General features: G+C 36.6%; 1 protein-coding gene across 8 annotated transcripts in view; it reads left to right on the plus strand.

The window, feature by feature from the left end:
• The window catches only part of LOC119654335 (protein kinase C-binding protein NELL1-like), a 162,508-nt gene extending 140,298 nt beyond the window's left edge, over positions 1 to 22,210 (plus strand). For 6 of the 8 annotated variants that reach the window (XM_038059667.1, XM_038059671.1, XM_038059672.1 and 3 more), the window contains 6 exons: positions 3,316 to 3,579; positions 3,668 to 4,006; positions 10,126 to 10,391; positions 10,458 to 10,685; positions 12,196 to 12,245; positions 19,989 to 22,210. In XM_038059667.1, coding sequence (XP_037915595.1) covers positions 3,316 to 3,579; positions 3,668 to 4,006; positions 10,126 to 10,391; positions 10,458 to 10,685; positions 12,196 to 12,245; positions 19,989 to 20,241 — 1,400 coding nt within the window. In that variant the 3' untranslated portion in view covers positions 20,242 to 22,210. The remainder of the gene's footprint in view (positions 1 to 3,315; positions 3,580 to 3,667; positions 4,007 to 10,125; positions 10,392 to 10,457; positions 10,686 to 12,195; positions 12,246 to 19,988) is intronic. The other 2 variants (XM_038059669.1, XM_038059670.1) reach the window with 2 other exon arrangements.
• The last annotated feature ends 2,127 nt before the right edge of the window (positions 22,211 to 24,337 follow it).

Consider the following 24,337-nt stretch of genomic DNA (forward strand, 5'->3'; position numbering starts at 1 on the left):
CTTAAGGGGAGGTCGGAGTCCAAAAATCTGAAAATTATAATTTTTTAAATTTTCAACAATATTATATATTTTAATATGTATATAAAAAGGGTAGGCCGAACTAGAAATGCCCTAAAAATTGTTTTTATGAAAAGTCAGAGTGACAAAGAATTGTTTTCTAGCTCAAACTACATCTGTTTCCCGGTGCTTAGACCCCGAACGAAATGTTTGTTTCGAGTATTGGCAAAGTACTTTTGCACAGTGCGATTACATTCCCAAGAGGGGAACTTACTTCTTGGACTGCAGCAGGAAAACCTTCATTCAGAAAACTTGAGGTTTTTACCTTTCTGTGCCTTTTCCGCAACAATTTTTAAAGTTTTTGTGTCTGTCTGTCTGTCACCCGCACTTTTCTCCAAAACGGCTAAATCGATTCGAACGAAATTTGGTGGACAGATGGGAACTATGAAATCCCACGCATACAGCGAGTGGTGGAGTTTAAAGGGGGACTCCCCATACATAGAAAGGGAGGATTTAAAAAGGCCATACAAATCATCATCCTAAGCCATACAAATAAGATGCTCACGTCATAATTAACGAGAATAATTGACATTCGAGTGAAATATTAAAATTCCATTCAAGAAGAATCCATTTCTTCTCAGTCCTTTTTATATTTAATGTAGGTTAAATTTTTGTCATTTGCTAATGATATTAAACTCAGAGTGTGAAGTGTATGAAGTTGACTATTATCAATACAGGGCTTTCCATCAAAAGATTTATTTAAATCGCTTTCTAAAAAATAGAGGGCAATGGAATTTTTAGCTATGTGACACGGAGCTGTCGTGCACTCGTCGTTCCTCACATCTCCATCTTTTTCTTCAGCTTTTGTCCCGTTCACAAGCGGGGTCGGCTCGTCGTGATCGGTTTCGCCATTTTGTTTCATCAAAAGTCTGATCAGGATGTAATCGCGAGGCCTTTAAATCCCCATCCAGCGTATCAAGCCACCTTTATTTCGGCCGGCTTTTTGGTTGCTTACCATTGACTTCGATGTTCAAACTCATATTGGTAAGTGAATTCTCGTTAGCGTGAATTACATGACCACACCATGGAAAACGCCTCACTCGCAGTTTTTCCACGATCGGTGCAAACCCATATCGATCGAAGATATTCTCATTTCGGACGTCTCCACGATCGCAAGACACCGTTCATTGTCTTTTATAGTCGGCCAACACTCAGAACTATAGAGAGCGGCAGACGGACGACATTGCAGTAAATTTTAGATTTTAGACGTGCGCTGATATGTCGATCTCAAAAAACACCAGTTGTGGAATGCCACTTATCCAGGTTGCATTAATGCGTGAAACAATTTCATTATGCAGTTCTTCATTGACTCGAGATATTTAAATCGCTGAGTTCTGCCAATGGCAGTAAGGTGCCCCTCGAGATATTTAAATCGCTCAGTTCTGGCAATGGCAGTAACCTGCCCAGAACTGAGCGATTTAAATATCTCGGGTCAATGCTATTAGCCAATGGAGAACTGCGTTATGCTCCTCACATAGGCAAACACAAAACCTTTTATACCTGAAGCGTTAAGCTTCCGGTTTCCCGACTTGTTTTTTCTTCGTCAGACAAGTACATTCAAAAAACGTTAAGTCTAAAGAAACAAATGCACTAAATATATTGGAGTCCAAATTTCTAGAAATTTAATTCATAACCAACGCTTCAGGAGTTTTTGATAAAAATGTGCATAAAGGGGGCCGGTCTTCCCCGAATCAAAAAAATTTCCGCTTCAAATGAAAAGATATTTGATGGATTTTTCCAACATGAAATTATAAATGTAACCTATTAAAGGTGTCCACAATTAGATATATTCTTCCATTGAATGGATAGCGGTGAGTAACATGATGGATCTTGATGAAATGATCATGACGATCATGGTATAACATCATATGGAAGTAAGAAATATGAGTGTTAATTTTTCAACGAGGAAAGGAGCAGAAAAAGGAAACTATTTGGAATATCACACAACCGTACTGCAGCATCTGCTATCATCACAGTTGTTACTCGGAAAACTATTGCAGTTGAAAAAGAAAACCTTTTGAATATCTAAAAACTACAAATCATTAAGTTCGTATTTGTTCCGAAGTCCTAGATTATAAGTTAGCTATCGTCCGTCTGATTAATATATAACATCGGTCATTTATTTTCACTTAATTGACCATTTTTTATACAACTTAATTAAAATATGTAAAATAATGGAGGAATATAATGGAAAGCCGAATACTACATATTGGTTTCTTTATATTTATGTCACGATAATGTTATTCGAGTCACATTGAATAGATTACTTCAAAACTTCAACTGCTTTGCATAGATAGAGCAAGAATGAATATGGGGAGAACCGTATTCAATTATATTGATGAATGCTCCTCAACAATGCCTGAATTTTTTTCTAACTCTCTTGTACATTCTTTGAGACGATTCTATCAACACTTTTAATAATTTCGGCTTAAATAAGCCTTGAATGAACAAGGGAAGTGTTAATCATTACTAAGCAGAAGGCAGATTTATGTCGGTGTCGATATCTACTATTGCAGTGTTTGCCTTATCTTCATATCTGAGATGGCTCAAGTTTTGGAAGTTGTATTCCTAACGGTAATAAAAATAAAAGTGATCTATGCAACTATAACAGTCATTATAATAACAAATAAATCAACTGCGTTAGGTATTTTCGTTTATTTTTATTTTTTTGTTTTATTTATAACGATTATTCATATAATTAAATGGTATAGAAAACTTGGATTTTCTTCAAAATATTGAAGCAGATTGTCATAAATATTATTTATTTATTATAAATGTACACGTAAATGCATTTAATTGAACCCAGGGTAGTGATGGGATTATTGTATTATTTGTCATGTATATTGATCAATTTTATTTTATACACTAAATAACAATATATCACTTAGTAAGACCGAGTGTTGTTTTGAGTTGTCTGATCCAACTATCAAAAAAAAAACAGTGAAATTATGTTTCTTCGCAATTAATAATGCATGCCTAGAAGATTTCGCTTACAAAGAAAGGAATAGTTATTTGAGTAATTATTAAATCATTACAGCTACATTGGGTTTTAAACTATTTGTAAATTTACCTTGTACCTCCTTATCCCTTCAACATCGAAAAATCTTTCGTAATCTTAATTCTCAAATAACTAGATAAAAGCAACGTAGTAGCATGTTTTTGTTTTTACTACTTCTAATTTGTTGAAGGTTTGTTTGCTTAAAACCTACGAACTGATCTTAATTATTGTTAATAGCTGTTTAATTTTGCTTTCTTTAGATGTTGACGAATGTACTGCAGCGCGAGGGAGTGCCATCGGTAACCACTGCCGTTTTAATACGCAATGCGTTAATGTTCCAGGATCGTATAGATGCGAATGCTTATCTGGTTATCGACGTCTTGATCGATACAATTGCGTTGAAATTGATGAATGTGCAAGCGGGCAACATTCATGTCATGAAAACGCGAATTGCATTAACACTCAGGGGTCGTATCATTGTGAATGCAAAGAAGGATATAGCGGTGACGGTTATGATTGTAAACGTAAGTTGTAGTTTGATAAGAGTGCGTTGAATTGACTAACCAATTTTAATATTTTATTTTTATTTTTCTTATTTATAAACCGGAACAGCTGTCTGCAATCAAACTTGTTTGCATGGAGGGCAATGTTCTGCTCCAAATGTTTGTACGTGCCGCATGGGATTTATAGGAGCAGCATGCGAACAGGACTTTGACGAATGCGCTAGCGGCCTACATAATTGCAAAGAATCTTCAGAGTGTATAAACATGCCCGGCTGGTACTATTGCCATTGCAAAAGTGGATACCAGTCACTAGGATCAGAGTGTTATGATATCGATGAATGTGAGAGGGGAAAGCATAGCTGTCACCCGACTGCTACTTGTGTAAATACCATTGGACATTTTGAATGTCATTGCCCAGAAGACAAGGCCAACTCCGAATGTAGCTTAAGTGAGTATAACTGGAAGTGTATATATAGTAAGCTTGTATAGTTTGAATGAAGTCAAACATAACCCTCTTCGGCAAGTCAGCACATTTCGACTCAGTCATTTTGCAGAGACAATATAAAAGAGTGCCTCAAAAGAACATTATTTTCACTTCACTTATGCCATTAGTACGGTCTACGAAAACAAAATCGTATCGAAAATTTAAAAAGTGGTTCATGTAAATGAAGTTATACAGTATTCGTATCATTGCAAATTGCTGAAAATGGTGAAAGAAAATTCTAATCGAATATTAGAAAGTAATTAATCAAATTTTGTTTATGGTCATAACCCGATTAAATAGTTACGAAAGCAGGAAAAAAACTGCCAAAAAGTTACTTTTGATATGAAATTTAAATTTCGGAATTGCAAGGATATAATCTAATTTGAATCCTATCTCCCAAGCTTCCACAGCAATAGAAATTGGTTTCTGAACTTAACAAAGACTCGAAATGAATAATTAGTTTCGGTAAACAAATGTACAGCGCAGAAAATCGAACTATACTTCATATTTGCTGCATGTGCAATATAGAATAGACTCGTAACATATACATGGTACCCCCATTACATCGTAATAACAGGCCTCCAATACTCACTACACATAGCTGACGTTCAAATTGAATCGCACCTTGTAAATTTCTTCTCACTGAATTTATCTGCAATATGCTCATCGTGTCATTGAGTTTGTTTTGTGTAACATGGAGTGCTGGTATTTGTCACTTCAATTGATGTGGTTCGATTTAGTCGACTCTTTGGAGGTGTTTCGCCTCTTCTGTGATGAGTCGCATCACTTACTTGGAAGAACTGATTGGCATATTTGAGTCGATTAACTCCTAAATTGTACATTTTTACCCATCACTGGTACGCTAGAAATTGATATGATATAAGATAATTTTCGATTTGATTGAGGGGATAGGGAGTCCCTGCAGCGAAAAAAAAATTTCGCTCGCCTCAGAATATAGCCGAGAAAATTCTGTGTGAAGCAGATTATTTTTAATTGACCGATTATTATTATCCACGTGGACCAGAAGAGGCTAGTAACTAGTAACTCTTAATAAAAATTTATGATAGCAGTATGATGTAGTCGCAGAAGTTGATGAGGAATTTATGAAGTAGGAGGAGCATTTTATCACAATTGTAAATCGTGTGACTTACGGCACTGTTATACTTTTCGTGGATATGTTTGAAATGGCTAATCACTGGAACATATGGATATGAATTGTATCTCCTCGCAAGTGTCATGCAGCCTATTAAAAGTTCCAAACGACGTTACCTCCTAAATTTACTTTCATATAGTGGCAGATATGCATTTTCTTAAGAAACGCCTATATTTCTCTTGCGAACTGAACTTGAACGGTCACTGATTTATTGAAAAGAAAGCAACACTACTTCGAAAAAAAAACTCGAAACAAAGTTCAAGCCAAATGTTAGAGTGCGAGTATGTTGCGAAGAAAGTACGGCGTTGCATCAACTTGGCACCAACATGGTCACCGTCAATCAACCAAACTCCCCTGACAGATTTGCCAGTCGTGAACACCGACTGTGCGAGATAATATATTAAATCGGATGGGATATGCTATATATAACCCGAATTCTAGCAGTTCGGCGAGATGAAGGCCGGGGTTCTCGATTCGAAAATAATATTTCCCTGTCAGAATATAGAGATCTACACACGGGGTAAACTAGTGGAGACATGAAGTCTCCAGGGAGATTAATATCATCGAAAATTTCTTTTTCAAGGGAGATAAACTTCCTAACGAGCTAACAAGGGAGGAGTGAAAATAAAGAAAACTTACGCGCAGGGAGACAGAAAGGATTAGCCCCGAGTTCATTCTTTCACCTATGCGTCAAATGGCCCTGTCTTCCTTTCTTCTTCATGGGAATTTGACGTCGGATACCAGTTGACTCAGCTGTGAATGAATACCTGAGTCAAATCAGGGTAATAATCTCGGGCGAGCGCAATGCTGACCACATTGCCTCCTTTCAGGGTACTGTAATCGTGCAGTGTGCCGTTACGGTCTAGAAGTGCTCTAACACACTTCAAGGCCCTGATCTAATATGGATTGTTGTGCCAACGATTATTATTATTATTATGTTCGTTATAGTCACGCCCCAGTAGTGGGCATTGATTCCAAAAATATGCGGCAGAATTTTACTAATAAATCCTTGTGTTGGATCTGAATCATCAACAATGCTATATATTTGACCGCTAGCTTTTGGATTTTGGAGCTAGCTCCCACACAGCAGTCGCATTTGTCATCGAACTCATTCGGGGAACCAAATTCACCAAAGCGGACCTTTATCTAAAGAAAATATTAGTGGTGCACCCTTTTATTATTGGAATTAAAAATTGGATCGACTTTCTGTTTAAAAATTTGAATAAACTCTGATTCTCGTGGGGAATTTACAACCATATCCCGCTTAACGCAATCCCTAATAATCCGAAAATATCCTGGTTTTATCACAATTTTTTCTTTCATTTTTATTGATTTCTCGTTACAAAATGCATTTATCGTAAACGTAATAAAGTAGGAACATCGAATAAGTATTTACACTGCACAAATTAATCACCTAGAGCTAGAATGAGAATGAAGTGCTGGATGGAGGTTCCCCTTGTAGTTTTCCAGTGGCATCCTTTTCAAAGAACTAATCTATTGTTTATTGCGATGCTTTTAGTTTTCTTTCCATCATGCTGCTAACAATTTTTTCCACTTCCGTAATTCTCTCCAAATCCACTTTACTTTGCTCTATCAGGTTTAAGCCATTTCTAATTAACAGTAAACTCTTCTTCATATTGTGGATAAAACCTCGCTGTATTTCTTCGGGAATGGGAAGTTTTTCTGGTTCCGCTTTCTGTTGGAACATTGCCAAAAGATCTTCGATTTTTTCCCCCCATCCCCATTCATATTTAGTTCCGAAATTTCTTTCCATAAAAGATCAATTTCACTAACAGTTTCCATACTGTCAAATGTATTCCACTATTTTTTCATTGATCGTTTATCTGAATCCATTTCACGAATTAATTTAAAGGCAGCGATTATTCCATGTTGCATAGGCTACAGTGATGAAGTCGTATTGGGAGGAAGACAGATAACTCTTATAGCGAAATCATTTTCAAGTTTTTCTAATATAGTAGAATGCCCGGGTACGTTGTCCAAAACTAAATCAATCATTAGAGCCGTTGTATTTCACCTAAATTTTTTTTGTTGGCTGCCCATCATCATCATCATCAACGGCGCAACAACCGGTATCCGATCTAGGCCTGCCTTAATAAGGAACTCCAGACATCCCAGTTTTGCGCCGAGGTCCACCAATTCGATATCCCTAAAAGCTGTCTGGCGTCCTGACCTACGCCATCGCTCCATCTCAGGCAGGGTCTGCCTCGTCTTCTTTTCCTACCATAGATATTGCCGTTTCCAGCTGGATCATCCATAAGTGACCCGCCCACCGTAACCTATTGAGTCGGATTTTATCCACAACTTGACGGTCATGGTATCGCTCATAGATTTCGTCGTTATGTAGGCTACGGAATCGTCCATCCTCATGTAGGGGGCCAAAAATTCTTCGGAGGATTCTTCCTTCGAACGCGGCCAAGAGTTCGCAATTTTTCTTGCTAAGAACCCAAGTTTCCGAGGAATACATGAGGACTGGCAAGATCATAGTCTTGTACAGTAAGAGCTTTGACCCTATGGTGAGACGTTTCGAGCGGAACAGTTTTTGCAAGCTGAAATAGGCTCTGTTGGCTGCCAACAACCGTGCGCAGATTTCTTCATTGTAGCTGTTATCGGTTGTGATTTTCGACCTTAGATAGGACAAATTATCTACGGTCTCAAAGTTATAGTTTCCTATCTTTATTCTTCCCGTTTGACCAGTGCGGTTTGATGCTGTTGGTTTTTGGTGCTGACGTTGACACCATATACTTTGTCTTGCCTTCATTGATGTGCAGCCCAAGATCTCGCGCGGCTTGCTCGGTCTGGTTGGTTGCCCATAGGATCGGCAAATCTTTTTATGACTGAAAATGCGCTCGTGGATTTTCCGAGAGTACACTGAAAAAGATTTTAATTTAAAATTTCCCCAAAAAAATGTTAGCCGGTTTGAAAGCAAGGACCCGCCGCTCGCTTTTAGGAATAATGGTGTGCAAAACAGCCTTGTTTCATCCCCATTGAAAATTACACTTGGGGGATACATTCGACTGTGTACCAAACCCTCAAATGTGAAAGAATATTTACTAGCTATTTTCATGCCAACAATAGCTGCTATTTGAAGTCGAATGCTGGGAAAATTTGAGCTTTGAGTTCGATGGTGTGGGATTCTTTTTCCGTTTTTTTTATGGTTGTCAAACAGAGACTTTGCTTAAGTCATAATTATAGTCTGGTTTGAAAGCATTCGCTGCAGATTCATATTGTCGAATTGATTGTAGGTGTATCATTTTTTCAAGAACGGAGGATCGACTCTGAGTTAGCTTTGTAGTAGTAGTAAATGTGCTCGCTAGCTGCGACATATTAAACTAACGACCGACTTAAAATTATTGCGGATTGATAAAAAATCTGTAATCAAAATTATATATAATTTAAATGCGATTAAGCCGTCTCAAATTCCCACACCAAAAAAGGGAACTTCTAAAAAGATTACGCCAGCTGAGGCGCTAAATCTCATGCGTCAGCTGACGTATTTTTGGGATGATATTCATTCCTGGTAGGCTGAAAAGGACTAAAGAACCTATTGCTCTGGTTCACTTAGTAAATAATGAAAGACCAAAAAGCATTGAATGACGTTAGATTGAAAGCTTTTGTGAAGAAGGAAAAGGCAAAAGTTCCTCCGAAAAATCTACAACAAAGGAGATTTTTTTTTGAAAAAATGAGATTTATGGACCACTTGAGATTGGAGTTCGATAAGTTAAAATGTTTATTTCATTTCTATTCGAATCAAAATTTATTTTTTGATTGCAAGCTCATTTGATCCTATAACAAACAAAACAAATCGATTTTAATCATATGGGCGAGCATGGGCACTGGGCAAAGTAGTGAGAACTTTCAAACTCATTTCTTATGTAGCCTATGGTGGTTGAAGTAATAAAAACTTGTTGTTTCCTTTTCGTTGGTGTGGATATTTATTCTTGCAAATACCGATATTTCGGGAACCACTTGCTCCCTTCATCAGTGCTAACAAGTTTTCCAAACTCTCCAAACACTCAGACTATGGTGGTTGTTATTACATGGTTTGAGGGTGTATTGCCCCAAACAAATTCGAACTGCTTATTAAAATAAATGGGCTAATTCATAATTAGTATTACTTGTCCGTTTTTGTTTATAATCTTCCCGGTCTAGTTGTAAAAATGAAAGAGAAACGCCGCGTCACATGACAATAGCTTCAACATTAAGCATACGGCAAAAATCGTAAAGGAATGAATCAGCAACCAAAAACTTGGAGTCATAAAATGTCTAGCACAGAGTTCGGATTTAAATCTGTTTGAAAATTGTTGAGATTATCTTAGGTACCAGCTCTCTATCTACTCAATTCCGGGAAAGAATGTAAGAGTAATAGCAAAATATTTCGACAGAGTATATTCCAAAATTATACACTTCAATGCCAAACTGTATAAAAATATTAAAAAGCCAAAAAAAAATTGTACAAAATACAGCCGAACCAAAGTCGAAGTCTGCTTAAAGTTAAAGTTGGATGAGCAGTAGTAAAAACTTGTTCCACATTTTCGTAATTTTGTTTCCTGATTCGGTATATAATTAATCTCAAGGATGTATTGACATCACCCCACAACTAACATCTTTTTTTAGCCGCTGAAATATCTATAAGTATAATGTGCCAATAAAAAGCAGTTTAGTGGTGTCTTTCCAAATAGTAATATGTATTGAAACCTAAGTATAAGTCCTTCATACGAGTTGTTCCACTTTAGATGTTCTATCCAATACAAGGTATCATCATTAGAAAATAATCTTGATTTTTTTCTGACTGCGATTTAATTAAAATGTGCTACAAAACCTATGCCCATTGCGATGTAAGGCAAATACAATGTTTCAATTATTTAGTTAACTGATTTCCTACCGCTATAGTTTTTCCTTTTCATTTTAGATTGCATGTTTGAAGATAGCGAAGTACCAGATGGAAGTGTGGTATCGCCAAGAAATCAGCCCTGTAAAAAGTGTACATGCCGGAAAGGTGTAATATCATGCGAAGAACCAAAGTGCAATTGTTCCGAATGGAAAAGATCAGTAGGGAGAGAACTATGTTGCCCTCAGTGTGATCCGAATGAATCTTGTCGTCATCAGGAATTAGATCATGTTATATTTAAAAGTGGTGAAAGATGGATTTACCAATGTCAAACATGTGAATGTCTGGTCAGTCTGGATATTTACTTTTTTTCTGGTATAAGCTAATATTTTTTTTTATTGGAATTTCATTAGTATGGAGAGTTTGACTGTTGGAAACTTGAATGTCCGCCGTTAATGTGTGACAATCCTCTGCCCTTGAAACCTGGTGACTGTTGTCAACGATGTCCCGACGATCCTTGCAATTATCTTGGCAATTTGACAAATTCGTTGGGTCACCCTTGCACATATAAGGGACATCAGTACTCATCTGGTCAAATCTCCTATGATTTGGCCAGTCAGTGTACGAAGTGCGACTGTAAAGTAAGTACCGCTTTTTATCAAAGATTTTTCTAAAAATTTACTTCGCATATGATGCGTAACGCTTAGTTCGTGAAACTAGGGATTACAAACGAAAACATCGTAACATAGTTAACCTTTACCAGTTTCTAATTTTTTTACGCGTCTCATATTTAATTAACCATTTTTTAATATTGACATTACATTCCCATTTCATTCTATCGAGCTTCTGATTTTCAAATTATTGATTAACAACATTAATGGTGATACACTCAACTCATTTGATTGAAACTACATCTAAATACATACTTACACGTTTTATTTTCGAGTAATTAAAAACCTGCATTTATGCTAGAATTTAATGCGCTGCTTGAAAACTAAAATTCTACTATATTATGAAAATGAGGTTACTCATATGAATAGAAGTGTCAATTAACAGCATTTTTTATTATTAGTAATATTCAGTAACTTACCGTGTAAATGTAATCTTTGAAATTATACTCCAGCATTTTCGTGTAGTAATTTTTTTTTTTGTTAAAACCTACAGATATAGTGCAGGAAATAATTATAATTAGTGATGATTGTGTGCCAATTCCAAACTTTATTTAACAGATTTTGTAATGAAAATACAGAAACGTTATTAGAAGGTATCATGATAAATACATATATTCCATTGACACAATATCAGACTTATGAATATCATTTTTCGCCAAATATATCAAGTTGGTAGCGTTGAAAGCGTATGCACTTAAATGTCATGCGGACATAGGTAGCTTTGAAATCCATCGCAATATCACATCTTTGAGGCTGACCTCAAATGATCGAAATAAAAATAAAAATTGATCCATCAATTTATCCATTTGTGAATATGAAATACTTTACTTGACAAATTTGTTAAATAAAGTTGTCAATATTGGCATTTATTTCTGATGACTGAGAAATTCAAAACTTCGCTAACCGGGCACTTTATTTTTTTAACGAGAAATTCAAGTAAATTTTGAAATTTGAAAGGATAATTTTCGATATAAATAAATTTTTGTAAATGTGCGTGTCCAAGGAATTTCAATGAATGTGCATCGCTTTTTTCGTTAGTAATGCTTGAAGCTATGAAGTGCGCTAACTTTTAAATTTTTGTTATCATGTCAACACACAATTACACTTTGCGGTACAAGAACAGTTTCGTGTCGAAAAATTACCATTAAACATTATTTCATTGATTACTTTTACAATAGTTTTAAAAGATTAAATAGCATTTCACTACCGTTTGGTTCCGAAAAAAACGAATTCGTCGGGATAACAAACAATTAGAGATCATATGTGTTTTCTTTATTTTGCTATGTTTTCATAAGGAAAACTCGAATAGATTTATGATTCCATTTCATTCCTAAACTTCGAAGAACATTTTGTCAATCGCGAAAAGACGGATGAAATATTGTCTGAATATATCAATAAAAATGTATTTTATTTAAAAAAAAAACAAGTATACATTATGAAGGCATAGCTGTTAAATGAATGCTACCTGCGATTTTTCCAGGTACCCTACTGTGCCCAACTGGTGAGCAATTCCGCGTATTGTGTGCATCGGTAAAAACAAATCACTCTTTAACTACACTAACCTTGCCCTTTCTTTTGAAATATTCCTTTCGATTTGTAAACTTATTATTGGGTTTTTGGTATTTCTTTTTTAAAATCTGGTGATTTTTCTATGATTTTCAAATTGGTTATGTTGATTTTTAAATGTGGTTTCGGTATTTCTCTATGATTTATTCGATATATCTTAAGTATATTGTACAAAAATCGCACATTTTTCTAAAGCTGTATAAAAATAGATTTGTTTCCAGAATGTGTTCTGAACGCGCACAATGAAGTTAATGCAAAAACGCTTTTGTACATATGTATAGGATATTTGGTTCTATTGTGTTGCTAAACAATATCATTGAAAAAATTATCGTAATCTTTCTCCTAAAAACTTAAATTCGGAAAGTCAAAGAAATAAGAATATATTATGAAAGTTTCGTTAGAAACTTTGCAGATATTGCTTGTCTAGTGAAAATATGTTGGCAATTTCAAATTTAGTTACTCAAGATAATAGCGTCCATCAGGGAGGCAAGCCCCAATTTTCGGTGAAATTGTTGTCACTGAAATCAAGTGTTGTTTGTTGTCAATAAATCCCTCCTCTACCCTGGCGCAAATGCAATAGTTATATTGAGATTGAAACCTATGGAAAAAAGTGTGCTACCTGAAGTTTGGCAGATCTCGCGCAAATATACATAGAAAGAGTTCTGGATATCTCTTGTTTTCAATCTCCGGTTAATTACTATTTAATATGCCTAACTTGTACTGTTTATGGAAATATTATTTTCGGAGTTCCAGAATGGAGTGGTATTATGGTTCATCCAGCTTTTGATCCAACGGACTGAGGCGACGGTAGTTATTAGATTAAAGCGCTACTGTCCTCCAATCAGTATAAATTCTGCGTAACTTAAAATTGTAAATTTCCCTATTAGCGTTAATAGATTTGGATGAATATGGCCAGGACCAAAAACTAATCGTGAATTCTAATATACCATCTTTGAATATTAGACTCATCTAATTTTATCGATATTGATTATGTAACCGCGAAAGCGTTCCTTTGCGTTAAAATGATTCAAAAAAAATTCTTCGCTACTATAAGGTTTGAAATTGCAAGATTTCGTCTTCAAGTGATTTTCGCACTTGATTTTATTTTTATAATTATTTCTTTAGTTAAAATTTTAGTTTTCAATATAATTGTTAATATTGTTTGCAATCTATCCAGCACAAAGCACAATTATCTGCCGTTGAATTGCATGAAACTTCCTAATATCTTATAACACATATAGGAGAGATTTATGAGTGTCTGCTCACCACCCCACAACAAGTATACTTCACATCACAAAGATGATTTGATATGTGACACATAACAGATATTTTAAACTGTTTTTCAATGTGAAGATTATTTGAAAGTGTTATTGAAATGATCATTCTTTTTCCTTGATATTATTCTAATGTTGTGTTTAATTTAGTTCCTTATTTCATGCTACAGTCTTGATATAATTTTTGATTTGTTCTATTCCCTGTCTACCTCTCGTCATCTATCTCCTTATACGATGTTTATCGAGTTGGTTATAACTATATTGAAGAGTCAGAAACTTTTTCGGTAGTCAAAGCAGTTCATTCCTTTTTATCAGCCAATGATTCTAGTATCTTGAAACTTTAGAACCGTTGATCGCACTCTTTAATGTCACTTCGGAATGTAAAAGTTGATATTGGAACCTCAATGTTCGTACAGTGTACACTGGATAGAGGGAAGCATTTGAATAAAGATATTAATAACAAACAAATTTGAAATATCATAAAACCTAATTTTGTTCAAGGAAGAATGCGTCAAATGCAGATGTAGTAGAATCTATAAGCCCTTTGAGAAGAATGAGAAAAAAATGCACAAAATCACAATTAAAACCAAGAAAGACGAAGCTCGGTAATATTGCGCCGCTAGCAGACCGATGAGCCACTAATGTAATAGAACCAGGCAAATGAAGAGAAGTCTAGTATTGGTGGAAGTTATAAAAAAATATTGACTGATATTTTAACAATCCCTTTAAGTGCATCTCCTTTTATGCGTTCTCATCATTATAGTCATTGAGGCACGTACAGAGCCACTATAATATATATAATTATAATTATAAAATAATGTAAAGGAAGAAAACAGAGATGGCCGATTTATTCGCAATAATATTAGAAAGGGGTCAAATCTCTACCGCCATGGATAATCGCTTGGTATTTCCAAGGCATACTTTCCACCGATTTTTCAGCATAATCGAGGGGAAGCAAATGCCAAATGCGTTTTTTCGAGAAAGCCATTTCAAGGTTAATACAGGTTATCCTCGAGACTTCCACTTAATAAAGTATAAGTATCAGGCGACTTTGCAGGTCTACCCAACGCGACCAGCCTTTTTCCCGCGTCTGTAGCCTGTATAGAGCCGGCTGCGATGTTTGAAGTCATTGTCGTCTTTCAAGTTTCAGGCATCGTTATTTGAAATGAATAGACGTTCAGAAGTCGGTAATGATGATTTATTATAAATTTCAACCATTTTAGAAGTATTCAAGGTAACAGCAAATAGATGCAAACAGTCAAAACTCTTTGATGAGAGCTGCCTTAAAAATGCACCTTGATTGTATATGTTTCACGGTGTGTTTTTACAAATTGGTTCGGCGAAGAACGCCATACAAGTAGTAGAGCCACACAAGTCCCAAAAATACACTTCGTCGGAAACAACTACGCTACTCCACTCTGGATCAATGTTTTCCTGTGCCCAAGCAATTCGTCTCAAATTATTTACTATCAAATGCTTTCGAATGTGATGCTGAGGTAAATGCAAGAGGTACGATCCTCTTCAATCCACCCAACTACTGGCCTATGCTGACGATATCGACATTATGGGAAGAACCATCCGCGACGTACAAACTGCCTTCATCCAGATCGAGCAGGCGGCGCGAGATCTTGGGCTGCACATCAATGAAGGCAAGACAAAATATATGGTGGCAATGTCAGCACCGAAGACGAATCAACCAGCAACATCAAACCGCACTGGTCAAACACGAAGAAGAATAAGGATGGGAGAATACAACTTTGAGACCGTTGACAATTTCTCCTATATAGGGTAGAAAATCACAACCGATAACAGCTACGATGATGAAATCCGCGCACGGTTGTTGTCAGCCAACAGAGCCTATTTCAGCTTACAAAGACTGTTCCGCTCGAAACGTCTCACCATAGGGTCAAAACTCTTACGTACAAGAACTATGATCTTGCCAGTCCTCATGTATTCCTCGGAAACTTGGGTTCTGAGCAAGAAAAATTGCGAACTCTTGGCCGCGTTCGAGAGAAGGATCCTCCGAAGAATTTTTGGCCCCCTACATGAGGATGGACGATTCCGTAGCCTACACAATGACGAAATCTATGAGCGATATCATGACCGTCCGGTTGTGGATAAAATCCGGCTCAATAGGTTACGGTGGGCGGGTCACTTAATCCGTATGGATGAGGATGATCCCACCCGGAAAGTCTATAAGGGCAATATATATGGTAGAAAAAGAAGACGAGGCAGACGCTGCCTAAGATGGAGCGATGGCGCCAGACAGCTTTTAGGGATATCGAATTGGTGGACCTCGGCGCAAAACCGGGATGTCTGGAGTTCCTTATTAAGGCAGGCCTAGACCGGATACCGGTTGTTGCGCCGTTGATGATGATGATGATGAAATGCTTTCGAATAGTTTCATGCGACATGTCCAGTCCTTTCTGCCGGTATTTGGTTCTTTACTTCAGCTATTATCTTTGCGACGGCAGGGAGCAGGTAGATACCCCTCCAATTGTCACGCTCAAAACGGGAGCCTTTTTTTGGAATCTTAAAGGTCATCCCCTTCATCCACTCTCTGGTAAAGGTTTCGGATTCGCACGGAAGGAGCAGATCTGCAATAACTGCAGGTGCAGCGATAAATAACTCTGTAAGGAGACCATGAAGCCCAGCGGCTTTACTGCGTTTGAGTGCATTGATGGCCGAAATGATTTCTCTTCTGCTTGGAAGAACAGTTGGTATCCGCATGTTACGGCGACTACCTATTTTATCCACAAGAGGGGGAGCCTCACCTGATGTAACACGATTAAGGACCCTGGTGAAGTGTTCTTTCCACCTCTTCAATTTTTCATCATGGTGGATAAGAAGTCGACCGTTAAAGTTTTTCACAGGATCATCGAAAAATTTGCGACCACATGCAAGCTCTTCCGCGATGCGATGCGCAGTTCTGAAATCATTGCGATCTGCGGCATTTTCCGCTTCCCTAACCAGCGTAATAGCAAATTCTCTTTTGCCACGGCGTATACCTCACTTCTCGGGGTGCTAAACACTGAGGTCATAGTCATTATATTCAACACCGCTTTCTAACGAAATAAACCAAATTTGTTTATGTATCGCAGGATTGTATTTAGTGGATGTGATGCTACCCGCTGCAACTGTAACACATCAGCATAAAACATCTGGTGTCTGACGGGTCCATAGGCAGCCCATTTACATAGAAAATGAGACCGTATGGATGAATCTGTATCATCTTGTAAAATTCTTATTCTGAACATACGACCTGCTAGTGAATTATGAGCAATCAGAATGCCCACAATACTTCTGCAAGTCTTCCTGCTTTTCGACATGATAAACTTTGCAGTATATTTATTTGGCTCTGACAGTAAGAGTTTGGTGAGTCCAGCAGTATTTAAGGTCTGCCACCAGTCCTTATGGGACGCTTGCTCCCATTTTTTAATACCAGTGTTAGCCAATGCTACTGACACTCTATTTACTGTTTTGTTATTTCCCTCTACAATACAGTGGCCAGGGATACAAAGTAGTTTCACCTTATTGTTTCTAGAAATTGAGTTCAATCGGTTTCTAATCAAAGAACTACCCAACGACTTTAGTGCAGTGTATCTATCGCTGCAGATTGAGATGCGCCTGACTTTTAAACGCTTGTCAATAATCCAAGCAGCCGCCCTCAGGATTGAATACCCTGAAGGACCGTCGCATATTCTTTTGAGAGGAAAGCCCACTTTTCGTTTTTCCAAAGTACTTTTCTGCTTTTGAGCCATCGGTGTAGAAGTTCCCAAAATATCTCGCAGGCATTCTTCTGGTTGTTTCCAGTTTTCTCTACGTTTGAAGATAATCTTATATATCTTCTACCGAAGAGACATACATCGATCCAGAAATCAGGAGGCATTACAAATGAATCCAGCTTCCCTTCCAATGTTCTGTGCCAAGCGACGTCCGATGTTTCCCCATAGATCTAAACAAATTAGCCTATGAGCTGCACAATGGGGCACAGTGCGACTTCTTAACAGAATAATAATAAAAAATGAGCTGCTCTCATTGCAGTGCTTTGAATACATTAAATGTATTATATAAAAATGGAAGTGGTTGGTATACAGATTCGTTTGTGATCGCTGGACTCCCTAGAAAATACTGCGGTCACATCCACGAATATTGGAAGATGAAACAAACATCCACGGCAACTGCGTGCCAGTATAGCTGCTGAAATATCGAGAACGACACTCGCGACCGATAACAGAACGAATCAGAGCTTCTACTTCAAGACCTACTGGAACATCGGGAAAGCTTTCAATTCAAGGACCACACCAACATGGTGTAAAAATTATAATTCTTTGAGCAAAAGGGTTTGCTTTTGTTTTCCATAAATCGACAAAGCGCTTTCACACCATCCACTTCGACGCTATTGGCCCTTTACGAGACTGGCACGGATACAAGTATTGCCTTACAATTATCGACAAATTTACGCGGTAGTCTGAAGCAATACCTCTGACTGAGATTACGGCACAATGATGTGTTAAGACCCTCTGCCGAGAATGGATCCCGCGGTTTGGTGTACCAGCCGTAATCACCATTGCCCAGGGAATGCAGAAAAGAGTAGACTCAATCTTTTCTCGGAGTTAGGCAAGTTCCTTGGTTTCAAACACCATAGGACTACTGCATACCATCCGCAGTGCTCACGACGATCCGTCGTGGTCACAGTCCCTGCCTTTCGTCCTCCTCAGCCTCCGCACAACTCACCGAAAGGAACCTACGGTTATCTCCGTGGAAGTGATGTACGCAGAAAGTCTGCTCCCCGCCAAAAACCGAATGGCTACGTGCTTACATTGTCGCGCTTTGCAGTTTCAATAAAAAACCCCTGGTATGTCATTCACTGGCAAAGTCAGTTAGTTTCCACTGAATCTAAAAGTGTTGCTGATTTGTCTAGAGTCAAGCCTCTTTAGAATGGGCGGATGATGTGCTGGGTGTATAGCGCTATGCGACCTATTATAGCAAGATAGCGGAGAATATTCTATAGATGGTACTCAGCAACGTGATACCTATATTTGCTATATTGCTGCATTGTGTGATATCTCCCTTTTTGTGTATGGAACAGATAATGCTTCGTTGCCATTCGTCAGGCATAAGTTTGTATTGCTAGTACAGATACAATAAGATAAATATTAATATATGAGGTTAAAACAAGGCACTATGCATTTTCTTTACTCTGAAATGTAGTAATGAAAGCAGATATTTTCACTGAAACCGGTAGTATCATTGTAAGTGATGGTGACATGACCAGAACTAAGATATTTAAATACAATAAAACCTTGCTTTAACCAATGGTGCGTATTGACGCAATCTAAATGAAATTATACTCCTTTTCAATCAACGTTTCAACGAAAACTTCAAACCCAGGATTTATTGCATTGTCGTTCGCCTTATCGCCCTTTGCTGTTCCAAGCGCTGGACAGCCACTAAAGACAATTACTGCTACTTCGAGATTGTAGAGACGAAAATGGTACTCTGCATCAGAGACATAACTAACTAGGATGATATTGGCCACCGATATAGTGATGTATCTGTCGTGGAGGAAGTGCGAGAGAAACTCCTTCAATAGTACAATCATTTTATTAATGCAGATCATAACAAAATCATCCAAGTTGATGAAAAACGACTCAAAGGCCAACAAAAAGTGGTAGCTTTATAGATTAAATAGTGATTTAAGAATTCAAGGCGAGCCAACCCAACCACCGGACGGGGCAAGGTCTAAAAGAGAAGAAGATATCTTCAAATTTCACTGCATGAAGGTGTTACAGAAACCTTCATACATAGAACCCAATGATTTCTGGCTAGTTTGTTTTAGTTAATTATCTTAAGGAATAAGAATGAGAACTTTAAATAGAGCTGTCATTGTCGTGAAAAAATCAAAGTAGATTCGTGTTTTAATTAAACTCCTATGCTGAGTATATATACATACCTGTATATTCTAGAAGTTCTTAATTGTGTCATCCGTTGTCTTGATTCATGATATATTCGTTCTATTTGAAAAGTACCACGTAATTTCGGTGTTAAACCATATCGAGTCAGTATAAAAGTAGGAAATTTTGCCTGTAGCAACATTTGGTTATTGCATTTATTTTTAGCTTTCGCACTTGGCTTTTATGCATGATTTTCGTTCGTTAACATATAACCAATTTCACTGGACATAAAAAAGATGCACTCAGAATTGATGTATTAGATCAATGAAAAGTGTGAATAAATAACAATTACTTACCTAGTTGAAGGAATAACAATTACTTACTTAGTTGTCAAGTTTTGAGATGAACGCATCTTTTTTATTGTCAAAGAAAGTATGTTTGTGCCGATCTATCTAGTTTAACAACACTGAAAAATCTAAAATTTACATTGATTTTGATTCATTTAATTTCATTGAATTCTATTATACAATATTTAGGATGGGCAACTATTCTGCAGTGTCGATTATTCTTGTACTGATAGTGATAGTAAACCGTATAAAGTGCCCACTGCAATTACTCGTACAACAGCATTTCACAATTGTACAAAGGATACTACTAATCCTTTTGATACTACATCGAAAGCATCAGCACGAGCACCGAAGCGTCGAATGGTTCGTCAATCCATTAACAATAAAAAATCAAAACGTCAACGAAATCATGGTGGCTAATAGAAGTACTAGAAATTTATGATAAATAATTATTATAGTATAGAATTGAATTATAGATCTATTAATTAATTAAACAATTGGATGAGCGAAAGTCATAAACGAAAGGAGAACGAAATATAATAAAAGATTTTTATTTGATATAGGGGATCGTAGTTATTATTAATTATCAATGATAAAATGATTTAGAATAGTATAGATATTTTCAGGAAAAAAATCAAAAAAAGTATCTTATGTACTGTGAAGTGAATACACAAAGCTTATTTGACTCGTTTTAGAAGTTGTGTTAGCTTTTCAATAAATTACCTTGATTGAATATTTCGTAATATGCCAGTTTTAAGTTTTTTTGTTTTAGTTTAAAACTTAGTCTTTAAGTATTTAAATCTGTAAAAATTAAGTTACATGTTCGAATTTTTGATACAAATGAAAAACAAATTAGACAACTTTTTTTTCTCTATTTATTCCCTCCAAAAATTGAATATTACCCTTCATTTGAAGAGTAATGAAAATTTTCCTATATAATAATTAAAAAAGATAAAACATCATTTCAGTTTTATAGCTATCGTGTGAAAGCAGCCATAGATACTAGCAATTGTCAATTATCGAATGTAAATGAAATCTCCGTTATTTTATTGTGTAACAATAGAGAGTAATTAATCTTGTGTATAGATAAACATGAAAGAGTGAACGGAAGTCAGTTTTGGAACCGAAGCGTAGGTTGTAAAAATAAATAAAACACTTTTGCATCCAAATCGAACAATAACTTTAAAATCTTCGCCAATTGAAGGATGCTACCACTCTACAGAAAAGACTGAATGGAGACATCTTGAGATTGTTCTGGATCTGTAAATTATGATTTATAATATCGTTGCCACGAAGGAATTTTCTATAGCATTATATTTTTTGAATGATAATTTTCGTTATATACTTCTCCATACATTCTGAGGATTTCTTTTAATTTAGTTTATTTATAGTACTAATCCGTTTCATTTATTTCCCTTTCGTATTTTACCAATATCTTAAGAATCTCCATAGGTAAAAACTGAGCTGGAAAGGGAAATCTAGGATATTAATATTTGAAGTAACAGGCTCAAGTAGATAACGCCCCTAGGCAGAAATCCTCGTAAATGGAACATGTATAAATGTTTAGTATTGCTTTGGTTTACTACGAAGATCGGGTATTACTACATTACCGAATGGTTTCAGTGGATTTGAGTTTGAGAACGTGAACAATCACCATTCCTTCAAATTGATATGTAATTAATGTACGTGTCTTCTGCCAAATTAAAAAATCATTATTTAAGCATTATTGGTAACTGCTGTATTACCCTGTTCTTATTCTCACTCTGACATGATCATGACTTGTCTAAAAGCAGACGACCAATCTTCAAATCACAGCTTGAACTTTACGAAGCATTCTTTCTGGTATGCAGTGCTGGGCAAAAAAAATCAATAAAAAAATTTGATTTTTCGGAAAAAAATATCGAGTTGATGAGAAAAGTAAATATGAGTGTTTTTTTTGTATTGATATTTTGTACTAAAAATAGTTTTTGGAGAAAAAAACCTATGTAAAATTTTTCAGAAGGGACTTTTATTGAAAATTAGTCTACTTTACGAAAAATAGGTGAATTTGATTTGTGTTTCATATCATATCATATCAACCATAAAACTCGCCCTCTCACAATAATTTTTTTTTGTTTAAGGGGGCCAACCCTTGTCAAGCTCGTTTTTGTTTTTGGCTTTTTTTATAAATTTTTTGTGAAGAACTAGATAAAGATACAAATACGAATTTTTCACCATATATTTATTAATATCTTGAGCATGCGTAGTAATTTTTTCAGCCCGATAGCAAAGTTCATTATGGAAATACAGATCAATTTATACACCCATCTCCAAAAAAAGGTGTTTTTCTGCTGCCACGCTAGAGGGCGCTGTGATTATTTTAAAGAAAAAGAAATAAACGGCATTTTAACGTGCAGACTTAACTACAGTCCGCAAACTAGGATTATTAAAAAATATTAAAAGCTAAATTTTTAGTGTCGCGTTTTCTTTTTTTTGTGAATTTTCGTGTTTTTTTCGAGGCTTCTTTAATGAATAAAAAAATTACCAAATGAATCGCAATTATCCTAGTTTGCGGACCGTAGAAATATGTTCTGAACAAGTCGTGAAAATTTTAAAAATTTCGTTGGATAGATTTTGAGCTATGGTGGCAGCAGATTTTCAATATGCAGTTTCGAGAAAAAACGCATTTAAAACGTGGACTTGGTTTTTAGCCATAAAATCTTAACTGACCCTTAATCTGCTATACCTAGTCCTACCTAGCCAAGAATCACATGTGCATCGTTTTCTTCAATTCTTGTCCTGTTAGCGAAGTCATTTAGACCGATAAATACGCACTTTATTACGGCGATAGACATGGATCAGGCATGTGGCTTATTACGTGTTTAAAACTATAATTTCCGAACAACTCCGAATATCAAAAAAATCACTTTGCCCATATATTCTACACTATATCTAGATACAATTGATGCCAAAAAAAATTCGATTCCACGGATCCGACACACGGGATGTTCAATTAAAATTTCGTTATACCTCCATTTGCCTTAATTACGGCTCTAATCCTCGCTGGCGTTGATGAAATGAGATTCTGCAGAATTTGGAGGTCAATTTCGTCATTTCACATCCTTAAGAGGATTAAATCCAGCTCATGTTGGCTTTTCGGCTTCTATTTAGCTACCTTTTTCTTCATTAGTGCCCACAAGTTTTCTATGGGGTTTTTAAATTCGGGCTGTTCCCGGGCCAAGTCAGTTGCTTTACTGAGTTTTCGGCTAGAAAGTTGAGTACCTCCAAAGTAAAAAAGGTCAAATAATTGGGAAACCTTCAATATTTCTTATAAAACAGCGAGGGAACGGAAAAAGAATTATTAATTGCAATGTGGGACCTGTGACAGGGCGCAGAATCGTCCTGAAAGATGACCTCACTTCAATACTGATCTTGCTCTTAAATGCAAGGTATCAGATGCTCCTCCAAAATTCACCTATAGACTGGACCATTGACTCTTCCATCAATTAATGAAAGTCCTTTCACACCATAAAACGAAAAGCAGCCCCGGATTATCCTGCTCAACGGCTGGCGTACTGTGGTCTGGATACACTCCCCACTGAATCGCTAACTTGATTTTCTTCATACGTGGTGGACTCCATCCGACCGAAACATATTAAATTTGGATTCATCGGAGAATATTACAGTTCACCACTGTTCCAGTGTCCAATTTTCATGATCCTTTGCCCATAAATAGCGCTCCTTCCGCGCTCTTCCATTTAAAAATGCTTTTTTTGCGGGACGTCGGCCATGAAATCCGCCCTCTCTGAGCCTTGCCTTGGACGAATCGTTGATACATCAATTTCTATCCCAATGGCATCTTCGAGTTCTATTTAATGTCCGATGAACTTTTGAACCGATCCCGCAAGCAAAATCTTCGCATCAGTCTGTCCTCGGCTGATGTAGTCTTTCTCGTCCTTCCAGAAATCTGTTTTTGGCCAGTAAAAGTAGCTAGAGAGGACTGACTAACGCGTACAACGACCGCTATTTGTCGTGTGCTACATTTTTCATGGGATAAAGCAGTTATTTCTCCTTTGTCGATATCACTCATTTTACGTGTTTTTGCCGTTTTTAAGGTTTTGTGTAGCGATTGACACAAAATTTGGTAGAAAGGTGGGAACTGTGAACACTCACGCATATAGTGAGTTTACATCTTTTTATGTCGAATTTAGGGGGGGGGGGGGGTCTCCATACATGCAAAAGGGGGTGTAAATTTTTTTTCATCAAATATAGTCATGTGGGGTATCAAATTAAAGGTCTCGGTTAGTACTTTTTGAAGCCGGTCTGAGTTTTGACATTTGTTGAAATGGTGGGGACTGCCGGGGGCTGAAAGTGATCATTTCTTTAACGGACCCATTCTTAGAAATTACTTAACCGAAAATCCTCTTAGAGTCACGCAGCAATGTTTGGTGCACTTAACTGACTGAACTTTTTTGCCCAGTACTGTATATTGTTTTTCCGATATGTCTATTACCAAGGAAACGATTCAAAAGTTCATTGAAATACCTTCATTTCATGTT

Source organism: Hermetia illucens, chromosome 4, assembly GCF_905115235.1.
Source record: "Hermetia illucens chromosome 4, iHerIll2.2.curated.20191125, whole genome shotgun sequence".
In the NCBI taxonomy this organism is placed as follows: Eukaryota; Metazoa; Arthropoda; class Insecta; order Diptera; family Stratiomyidae; genus Hermetia; species Hermetia illucens.